The sequence below is a fragment of the Aptenodytes forsteri genome, unplaced genomic scaffold, assembly GCF_000699145.1.
Source record: "Aptenodytes forsteri isolate BGI_AS27 unplaced genomic scaffold, ASM69914v1 Scaffold289, whole genome shotgun sequence".
Lineage (NCBI taxonomy): Eukaryota > Metazoa > Chordata > Aves > Sphenisciformes > Spheniscidae > Aptenodytes > Aptenodytes forsteri.
In genome coordinates, this window is record NW_008795025.1 from 1,532,751 (window position 1) to 1,544,406 (window position 11,656).

At 40.3% G+C, this 11,656-nt stretch overlaps 1 protein-coding gene across 4 annotated transcripts in view; it reads right to left on the reverse strand.

Moving 5' to 3' along the window:
- RC3H1 (ring finger and CCCH-type domains 1) overlaps positions 1–11,656 on the reverse strand; it is a 51,946-nt gene that overhangs the window by 30,250 nt on the left and 10,040 nt on the right. For all 4 annotated transcript variants that reach the window (XM_019471161.1, XM_019471160.1, XM_019471159.1 and 1 more), the window contains exons 3-7: positions 5,858–5,978; positions 4,260–4,499; positions 2,932–3,107; positions 1,887–2,087; positions 592–724 (exon numbers count right to left, since the gene is read on the reverse strand). In XM_019471161.1, coding sequence (XP_019326706.1) covers positions 592–724; positions 1,887–2,087; positions 2,932–3,107; positions 4,260–4,499; positions 5,858–5,978 — 871 coding nt within the window. The remainder of the gene's footprint in view (positions 1–591; positions 725–1,886; positions 2,088–2,931; positions 3,108–4,259; positions 4,500–5,857; positions 5,979–11,656) is intronic.

Here is an 11,656-nt window from a genome sequence, read left to right on the forward strand (position 1 = left end):
TTCTATTTTCTCCCAAATTCCCCCGGGGGGGGGGGGTGGTGGTGGTGGTGAAGTGAGCGAGCGGCTGCGTGGTGCTCAGTTGCCGACTGAGGTTAAACCACGACAGAGTGACAGCTAAAGCTCTGCATTAAGCACAGTAGTTCTATCAATCTTCCTGTTGCTTTGCAAATCTGGTTTCAAATAGCAGCATGTGTACTAAAAAAGGGAAAAGGAGGAAGGACTGCTGCCACTCCCCCCAGTTAGCGTTGCCCAATATCAAGTATACACCATGTAACCTCACAGGATTATACATATAATTCAACATCCTCATCCATGCTCACCCAGTACTGTCAAACAAGGAAGGTCTCTTCAGAAAAGTGGTGAAATTATTCCTGCCATACTTTTGAATCTATTTTAGCTTCAGAGTAGTTCAGTTCCTCACACAGATTACTGCTGTTCCCAGGCTGGTTATGAATACCAGTCAAGAATCTTAAGTTTAAGAGTTAGAGGATGTTTCCTTCCACTTGATGAACAGCTTTCAACCCTTCAACAGTGTGAAGTTCCTCTTGCTAAACTGTGAGTTAAAGGTTTTTATAAAACATCTAGACTTACCTGGACTGGGATCAATATTTGCCAAGAGCTCTAGGTGAGGTCGAAGACGATTCAGGTTAGCTGGATCTCCAGTCCTCTGAAGAGCAATAGTTAATTCCTGAACACTCTGTGCAAATGAGGCTGGGGTCTGCAACTTAAAAAAATTATAATAATTAACTTTTTACAGGCAAAACAATCCTCATGGTTTCTGAAGGTTGCTCCACAAGCTCACAAGAGCTGTCTTCCAAAACTGGAATAAAATGTTTTTCGCACAAGCCCATTTCAGCACCTTCTATCAAATTCCTTCTCTGGCATTAAGAACGCACAATTCTTTGACATTGCAGGTTAAAATACAGCTCTAAATAGACAAAATGAAGGCTGGTATTATTTCTAGCAACGTAATCTATTTCTTTTCTGTGTTGCACTGGCACCCACAAAAAAATACAGAATATTAGAAACCATTTAATTTAGATTTATGAAGAGTCTAATATCTCCAATCCCTGAACTAACAGGTTTGCACCCTGCTTTAAACTGAGTACAGCAGACAATAAAGAGCAAGATGGTTGAAGGATAAAGATAGCTAGCAACGTTCTATTTACTAACATCACAATTTCAGTATTTAAAAACCTTTAAGTCTACCTAGGTCCTTCAGGAGATGTCTGGCAGGACACCCGAAAAGGTGGGCAAATGTATACATACACAACAGACCAATCTTTAAGCTAATCCTCCTGCACCACAGCCAAAGCAATTATTTCACAGCTTTTGTAACCATTCAACAATCCCACCTAATTTAGGCACTTACATGTGAGTCCCCTAATTTAAAAGCCCATTTATCCTATGTTCCCTCTAAACAAAAAGAGATCTGGGCATTTCCAGAGGTCAAGTAATTTTATTTAAGAAATGTGCTTCCACCTCTCTTACTTACTTCAGGTATAGACTAGGGGACTGATTTTCTTTCAACTTATGCACTAGCTTCCTGCCTGGAAACATGAACCATTAACCTCTGTTACTACATTGGCAGTTATTAGCTGTTCAGAAAGGACACATCCCAGCTGTGCAGCTAATCTTTGTGGCTTCCCATCTGCAGAAAGAGGTAAAGTAGAAAGAGATGGCAGGATGGCAGAGGGAGCAAGATTCATTAAGTTACAAATATATATTCTAATTATTTCAAAACCCGCTATGGCCTAAATAACAGGGCAAATGATTAATGGGTAAGGTGAGTACACATGGGCACAATTTGTAAATTCATGTTACAAGTATTTAAATCTAGTACAGTTGCAAACAAGATAGAGTAGGCTGATTTTAGGTGGCTTTACCTTGTCAATGATAGACTGCATGTGGGATTTGTGAGATTGGTCTCCATATAACAGTGAGGACCACTGATCTGGTGCAATGCGTAAACCTGCTTCCATAGCAATTTGAACTATCTGGGAGTCATGTTCCCTTCTCAGAGCTTCGTAAGTCCGAAATTCCTCCTTCAGTTGCATCAAGGAGGAATCCTCATCTCGCTTTGTCACCTAGTGAGGAGAAACGAGCCAAATACAATTAAGCAGGATAAACCAGAGATTATGTAACATCCAAGGCAAGTGAAATCTTCAGTCAACAACTAAGTTCTTCCTCCTAAACTAAACTGAACTATGACACCACGCAGTGAACACTAGTTCCTACTAAAATAACACACTCTTCATAAACTGGAACCACTGTGAAATGGATACCAAACATAAATTTACCCAGACTCTGACCCAGATATTGGTGGAAGCATCACACTTCCTAAATGACTTTACAGCATCCACACCTTACTTCTCCAATCAAGGTATTTTGTTTGTACTGCAGAATTTTGTTTGAGGGTGCAATTAGCAGCAACAAAGTATTTTTCTCCTCATTCAGCAAAAGTGAATGACATTTAAGTTGAGCACCTAGGAATAGACCATTAAATACTGTGAAGTACAATAAGCAGTTTAAGTTCTCTTCATACAACTCTGATATCCAAGAGCCTCATATTTCTTTGTTTCTAACCACACCACCACTCAATTAACAGAAATGGGGATTTTCCAGCTTTAAGCCTCTTCTAAGGAGGTAAGTTATGCTGATCTACATACAAGTTTTGTTACTGTGCATCTATTAAACCTGGACAGAGTCAAAACCTAGCTTTACAGCTTAAAGTTGCAATTTCAGCCTACATTGCCATCATAGCTGTACGACAAAGAACTCTCCAAACACATGTGGGACTTAATGAGTAATACTTTCTATAACTACACATATTTTTAGGCACATTTAATGTTACAGGACAATGAAAATTGAAAATGAAAAACAACAGTTTTCACAGCATTATGAAATCTCCAAGCAGAATCTTCCCCATACCTTGAAGCACGAGGCTCTGTAAAGAAGCTGGACAACATGCCCAATGCTAGTTTTAGAAGCCTGAGGAAATCGCGGCTCCAGCCTCTGAACCACAAAGAGAACCAAGACTTTTCGTGACAACGCAGATCCATCTTCCAGAGCCAGTAGAACCAGCTTTAAAGCCTCCTCTTGCATTGCTGGTGGCAGGGTGGAAATGTGAAGAAAAGAAGATGAGAGAAGACCAAGAAAGATTTCTGCAGTTTCTTGTTTCCCTACAAGTGGGAGACCAGCTACAACACACACCCACACCCCCAACACAAACCCACAGACACGAAAGGGAGCTGAGCAAGAGGGAGGGAAAGAGGGAAGGAACACTTCCAGATTCCCAGACTGTAACTGAGGAAATAGGACTTTTTAATTTTTTTTATTATTATTATTTGTTATACATTGGGTATCAGATGATAGCAAGACTTCTTCATTCCTGTCTATACATATCTCTTGATTATTAATATAAGAGTTTTCAAAGTGTTTTATCTATGTCCCACACCTATCCCAGCAGAAAAAGCTGACAGGCTGAGGAAGAGCAAGGTTGGTTCCCATGCAGGTGAGAGAGCAATTAGTGCCCGCACAAATAAATTAGGTGCTGTAGCACCACATATTTTGCTAGGTAACAAGCCTCTCTCTTCCCTGCAGTGGCACAAAAGCTAGCATCCTGAAGTTAGTCTTCCTTCATTTGTTTCAGTGGGCAAAAGCTTCTTTATTTTTTTCTTTATTTTAAGAAATTGGCTTCTAATTTCAAGGCATTATTTTTGTTGGTCCTCAACAAGGGAAGTCTATATTTTCAGTAATGAGACTTCATTCATTTTTTTTTAAGCAAAATTGATTTAGTATTCTATGAAAAGGAATTTAATTTCTAAGTATGTAACTTTTAAAAAATGCATAGACACACACCCCAAATGTAACAAATCTCTCCCCACAACTGTTCTGTATGTTTATTACCCTAGAGAAGGAAAAGAAGCCATGTCCAGTCACTTCCAGTAACCTTATTTTTTCTAGAAGGGTCTTACTTCAAAGAATAGCAAGTGAGAAACTACTTCCCATTTTATCTTATCACAAGAACAAAAGGACACACATTATTCTGAATTTCATAGAAGACTTGCAAAAGCACTAAAAATGCAAGAAAGTCCATGACAGCAGCCCAATAGATATCTCATTAATTCTGAAGACCTACTATCAAGAAATTAAGCCACTGCCTAATAAAATCACTCAGGCAATTTGACACCCATTTATCAATCCTCTTCAATTCTGAATTGCTTCTAGTATAGAAGTAGTACTGTGATGTTACCTACCTGGTCCAAGGAACTGGCACCCTCTGGCTCTCACTGCAGCCCAGAGGTTGGAAGAGAGCTGCTGAGGATTTTGATGCTGAAGAATGAGTTCTGTGACTGTTCTTTCACCAAGCGACCGCGCTGCACGCATGGCTCTGATCCGCCCTTCTTCCTCCACTAGCTGGCAGTGAACTAATGTCACAAGTTTCCTTTGCATGGGACGACTTAGCACGCTCTGAGTAGTACTGTTAAGACCCACACCTTCAAAACAAAACGAAGCAGAAAAACTACTTCATATCTCCTATTCTTCTGCCTTTTCTTCAACCACTGTACTGCAGAAGTGCAAACCTAGGTTCTCCTGATGGACACTTTGTTAAACAGAACACTAGAGAAGGCATATCAGAAGTTCATTTTTGTCAGTTTGTTTTACTCAGCATTAAAAAGCAAACAGTTCCTGGGAGTCAGCTTTCCCATAGGTTTAAGTCTTGTGATTGACTTGATTTGGCTCTCTAAGAAGGTGGAACCTCTAATGAATTCTCTCCCCATGTTGGAAGTCTGTCTTGCACCCTCCCGTACAGATTCCCAGGTGACTCCTCAAGGGTAGGATCATACTGCAGTCCTTCCCTTATTTGTGGGCTTCAAGGATCACTGCCTTCTTTGACCATTTGTCTGTTTTCACAAGACATTTAGTTTCTTATTTATATCTGGTATCTCCACTGCTTTGGCCTAGCCAAACTGAATTTACACACAAGTTCAAAACTGCTTGGGTGATGTTTAACTATGTGCAAAAACTGTGATTCACTAATGTGCTGGGAGCCACGAAACCAGGTTAAAGGAACAAGTGACTCGCTAGACATATGGCTGCCATACTGAGTTTGTTCTACAGCACAGAGCTTGTTCATTGGGCCACTACTACTCAGAACGATACTGCTATCACACCGTACTAGTTGGAAAAACTTGAGACACTTGGCAAAAATTCATTTTTGAAAACCTGATGCCCATGATGCTCACCTCTACTACTTGGGTTGACAGATTTTTCAAGTCCACCAAATATAATATAGATAAAATCCATACTCTTGAACCCAGTGCAGTTTTGCTAAATTAGAATTACTCAGATTGACCCAGCTCTTTTGTAAGATCTTGTATAAACAGTATTACTTCTTTCTCTTATATATCCTATATGCAGTAACTTTCTCATTTCAGTTTATTCTTCCTCTACAAACAAGCTGCCTTACTACAGTTATCTCAAAGCACAGCAGAACTCAAAAAAAAAAAAAAAAAAAAAAAAAAAAAAAAAGAGCAAAAAAGCAGAATTATCTATTTTTACTTAGTCTGCAGAGGTCAATTCAACTTAAAAGTTTGTCTGAACTTACTCTACTGCGGCCAAATACCTCAGCCTTTTCTCAGTATTATTTTTGACACAACACATTTAAATACCCCCTCCACCCCCACCCCCCCATGAAGACATAACCTTAATGCTTCAGAAATTTGTTTCAATTTGGTTTTGAACTAGGTTTGTAACCATTTTTCAAACAGACTAACTAGTCATTTGCATAGTTTGCTTTGCATCTTATTTGTTTCCAGCTTTCATTTTCAAAATGAAACAATGCAGGAACTACCTCTCGCACTGCTGAGTGGTTTGAGGTACAATGCTAATTCTTCCACACATTTCTTGCCCTCCTCATAATGCTTGGTATCTTCAGCTCCACTACATAAAGTAATTGGCTGCTGCTCAGGAACCTGAAAAGAGATGACATGTACATCTATGATGAATACGCATAAATAAGTAGCAGTCATGCTTACAAACACCACATCAAGCCTGTTAATATCAAACATTTCCTGTTTTGCTCCCTTTCTGTGTTTCTTCTACATTAGTAAGCATTTTTTCAGCTTGCTCAATGAACAAATAGCATAAAAAAAGGAAATCAGTGAAAGTGAAAGAAAAAAAAAGTAAAGAGTTTATGGTTAATAGACTTCTTTTATTTAGTGGCTGACAGGAACTAGAAGCAGAAGGCTTATTCCATGACAAAAAAATTAATACATGAGAAACATGGCATTTCTTATAACTATAAAACTTTGGCTGAAATAGCACATGTTGAGACATCGCCAAAGCTGGCTGGTCAAAAAAATCAGAACAAATCAGACGAACTCTGGTTTGCAGGTAAGTACAGATTCATATCTAGGGCCTCACAGCTCTAAAATCATCCAGGGATAAGCAATCGGAGCTATTTGGATTAGTGGGAGAAAGACTTAACAGCAAATATACTAGGACACCCTGGGAACATATTCTGACTAGACCCAATTATCAAGCAGCAAGACCAAGTTATCCTACACAGTGCATATGAACACAACCTGCAAGTATTAATCTGACAACACAGGCCAGTTACATTCTTGGGTCGGGGGTTTTTTTTGTGGCATTTATTTCTTCATACAAGCATTCATCAGAAATCAGGATTTTTCAAAGGAATGTTGGACCACCCCTCCCTCCAAGTTATAATTTTGGGTTTTGTTTCCTCCAGTTAAATTCTTAAAGCTTTAAACAAATTTGGGGGTGCAGTATAGCACTGCACTAATGTTTCTCAACATCACTATTCAGCAATCAACTCAATATATGACAGTATAGAGAACTGGAATTTCTCCGAAGACTAAACACAAGCACTTTTTGCATATGCTATTGAAGTGCAAACAGATCTCAGAATTCAGTTTCTATTTCCAAGTCAATCACTATCCCACTGGCAATAACAGCATGCTAATCTCACATAGCTGCTTACAGGGACCAACCCAGGCCCTCAATCTAAAAGCACAAGCCTTTAATGCTTGAGTTAAAGACAGCTACAAACCTGCTAACCTCCACGTGCAACCCAGCCATGTAAAGAGTAGCATTATGATGGCAGCAGCAAATAAAAGCAGTGAATATATATAAAATATATACACACACACACACATATATGCTTGCCACCACCAATATGGACAGGAGCTTTCCTATCAATTTTAATAGAAAGTAATGTTTCAATCATATGAACACACTTCTACAGGCTTAGACACCTGTGCGTGCCAAGTTGCTCATTTGACACACGTTGCAAAATAAAAAGTTACTAGCTGCATAACTCTTGCTTTTACAGTAGGTGACAAAAAAAGTCTCCAAGTGTAACATATAAGCCACAATTGAGAGAGCTGATACCACCCCAAAACTAACATCGTCAAGATAGCCTGGATCAGACACCTTCCCTTTTTCTATTAAAAGGAAAAACAAAACCAAGTTTAATCACACCAAGAAGCAAGGTTAGCCTGGATGCTTTTCACAGACTGCGGTTAACTTGAATTGGGGGTGGGGGTTTTGTTTTAATTTTGGGATGGGGTGGTGTGTGTTTGGGCTGTTTTTTGTTTTTCAGGGTTTGGGTTTTTTTTTTTTCCTCTGTAAGCAAGAAAGCTTTCAGCAAAAGGAAATTTTGCAACTGTATCTTACAGTAGTCAGCCATAACTGTTACAATAGCAACAGCCTCAGCTGGACTGGTTTCTTGGGATTTGGAAAACAAATATTAACACCTTCAATATTTGCTTTCATGTTAACAGAATACTCCACCTCCTTTTCAAAGCCACTACCATTTTAGCAGTCTGCCCCTGTCTGGGAAGTTATACAAGCAGAACTGGCTTATTGATCAAACAACGCGCATATCATGCATTTGTGCTGAGACAGAGACTACACAGTCTCTGCCCTATTTACTGCTGTAATACATTTTGTGCAAATTCCTATTTACTCCTGCAAGCATTCAGTCTGGCACTGGTGACAACCTGAAACATAACCACACCGTCGTAACACCCAGCAGACAAAGAGGGCTTGCAACAGACGTGGGACAGGAAGCCGTGTTCAGCCCCGGATTTTGATCTTGAATTGAGGTAGGTTTAGCACACATTCACAGCAGCGGTTTGGAATGCCATACACAGCACAACTCCACCAGTGAGACACAAGGACTGTCTAGGCAGCTAACAGAAAGCTTCCCCCTCCCCCAGGAAAAAGCTGGCATAGAAAAACTTCCAAGAGTTAATCAAGCTATTCAACACTGTATCTGCACATCATTCCCATTTGTTCTCTTTGCAAAGGAAGCTTCAGTGTAAAAATCTAAAAGCCTTGCACAACTGTACTGTTTGCAAAATGAGCCCAAAAGAGATTAGAGTTTAACTTTCATCTTAAGCTGGAGCAAGTGTAGTACTGAACAATAAAACAAGATGCTTATTTTGTGGTTTCAGGAGTCTTCAGGAGAAGAGAATGTATTTCTCCACACACACACTTCATCTTCACTCATGCGATGCATCTCACAGTAAAACTTACAAATATTTTGCCCTTTTGCTGGTTCTACTACATGCACTTCCAAGACTTTTTTAACATTTTAGGGTTAGAACGATTATAAGAACAGCATCAACCAAGAGAAAAATGGTAAAGACATGATTCATAAAAGTCACAGGAGATCTGAATTTTAATTTTGGCTCTGTCATGGAATTGCTGAGGGACAACTGAGAAATAATTCAACTCCAAAGCATTTTCACTTCCCCTTCGCAAAATATCCTTTCAATAGCATGCAGGACCCTATGGTCACTTCTGTTTACAGTGCCTCTTGAGAGCCTCAAAATAGATGCCCTGCAGAGTGAGCGCATTACTTTCATCCTCAGTCAATATATTCCATTCTCTCAGATGCCACACCCTTATCACAGTTTTCACTGCAAATATATTTACATAATATAATAAACACTTCCCAAGGGGGACTAGTCCAAGACAGGAAAAATAATCTCATACTTTAAATTCACGATTGTTTTGTGTGCATCTGCCTTGGTAATGACTGCGAGTATCCCGGCAGTGGAATGCCGCCCATCAGCATGACTACTTGTGGCTGTGGGAAGAGGCAGGTTATGATGGCATGAGGAAGGGCACTGGAAAAAAATGCTACAGCATCATCTCATACCAGGCAGCAATTCCGAGTTGGTGATTTGATGTGTAATTTGAAGTGTAATTTGATGAAGGATGTCAGCTTGAGTTGTCACCAATTACCACTAGACATCTAATTACACAGAATGAGAACATGTTTAACAGAGCAAACCCCTTTTTGTCTGGTTTGAAAACTGTTCCCCCCCCCCAATGGATAATTTGCTTCCTGCCAAAAAAAAAAACCAAAAAACCAAACAAAACCAAAAACCAGTCTTCCTCAAGAGTTTGTACTAAGGACAACTCCTTCACAGGTAATTCCTCTTTTGTGGCACCTCATTTCACCAAAAATTACAATACAACATTATCAAACATGCCGCTAATATCTCCGCAATTGTTATCTTCCCCTTTTGAAAGGGCTGTGAGTTAAGAACACTCCACCCATTTTCTCATCATATACACAACTCCATTGCCTAATGACTAGAATTGTATTTATCATGTCCAGCAGGAGACTATGGAAGAAATTAAAGCACCACAGGAATTTTTGCCACTTAATGTCACCTGTTTGGAACGTGCACACTGCTGTTTCATATGTTAAAAAAACAGGAGGGAAGAGATTAGATGACAAATCCATGATTATGCACCTTCAAAACACTAGCCTGGTGAATGTTTAAAATAGTTGCATATAGTGAGTAATATGTGGATGCTTGAATAGTTAAAATTCAAAACCTCCTTCCCATAGGAACTAGCTTAAGGGATTTCTTTACCCAAGAAGTTTAAAAAGCAAGGTATCCCATGAATGCCTTTCTGATTTGTGTTCAAGGCCATTGTGCCTCCCTTCCCTCACAATACGCTTAGCTCCTGCTTAGGCACTGAGCTATTTCCAGCTCTCCCAGTAATAATAATTCTCATCTTCCCCTTATAATCCCTTCTCACTGTCATCATCTTAAGCAGCTGAACTTACGTGGGCTGAATTGCCCGACCACTGCCTTCCAGAATAGACTCTGTAACCACTGTTGATGTGTACCATGCTACAGCAGGGCAGCAGAAATTGGAGTCTCTGCAACAATTAATTTTCACATCAAGTGTGGCTATAACCTGGGCAACATGTTTCATTTTTGGAAAGGGGGGGAGAGGGAAGACCGAGAAACAGCCTGTAATTCAAGTAAGAAACCAACTCTTTTCTCCATTAAAGTGACAAAACCTACACAGAGAGACAAATGCTATTGTCAGACAAATAGGTTACTGCTTCCCTGGGTGCCTGTGTGACAAATTTAGTACATTTTCCCCAGAAGTACAGTCCTACTTATTTCACCCATTGTGCCTGCTCGATGAAAGCCAAGCAACGTGACTTGCCCTGGAATCCTATCCTTGCTGCCAGTCACAGCAGAATTGTTTTGTTTCTTCAAACTGCCTGGTCTCCTCCTCTGCCTCCAGCAAAAATGCACTTAACACTTACAAATGTGTGAACTTCTCAGAAGCCTCCCCCAAAGGGAAAAGAACAAACTGTTCTTTTTCCCCCCAGATAGAAGCTTTAATTGTGTTGCACTGTATTTCCTTCTAAAATGAAACCTGTTTTTTGGAATTTATCATTTAAAAATAAAGTATTACACATCTCCATGGACTCAGGTTAAGGTGTACAAGGGTTTGTTGGAGATTAGGGGATGTTAACGACATATACACCCTCCTGAAACTAAACCAAGTGGTGGAACAAGAAAATGGGCTTTGTTTCATTAAAGTTGTTGATACTACTCATGCTCCGTAAACTGGCTTGCTGCTCACAGATCATTTTTGTTGATATGTACCAAAGAGAGCCCACCTTCTTAACAGGACAGAGTTCAAAATTACTGTAGTTTCTCTAAAGTACTTTTTTTTGTCTTTAACCAAGCCTTTTTCTGTAAAAAGATAAAAAAATGGCCTCAGAGAGACTAATGGAAAATAGCAACTGTTTCCCTGTCCATCACAGCAAAGTAGTGTACTTATTTTCTAGTACTCCATAGCCTGGTAAACACTACAACAGGTGCCAGGAAGGGAAAGGGAAAGAAGAGAAAGGAGGGTGAGTTATACTGAACACTGATATTATATGAGTTATATGATATTATATGAGTTATACTGAACACTGCACCCTCAGTAAGTTTGCAGACGACACCAAGTTGGGCGGGAGTGTTGATCTGCTCGAGGGTAGGAAGGCCCTACAGAGAGGGATCTGGACAGGCTGGATCGATGGGCCCAGGCCAACTGTATGAGGTTCAACAAGGCCAAGTGCCGGGTCCTGCACTTCGGCCACAACAACCCCATGCAGCGCTACAGGCTTGGGGAAGAGTGGCTGGAAAGCTGCCTGGCGGAAAAGGACCTGGGGGTGCTGGTTGACAGCCGGCTGAACATGAGCTGGCAGTGTGCCCAGGCGGCCAAGAAGGCCAATGGCATCCTGGCCTGTATCAGAAATAGTGTGGCCAGCAGGAGTAGGGAAGTGATCGTGCCCCTGTACTCGGCCCTGGTG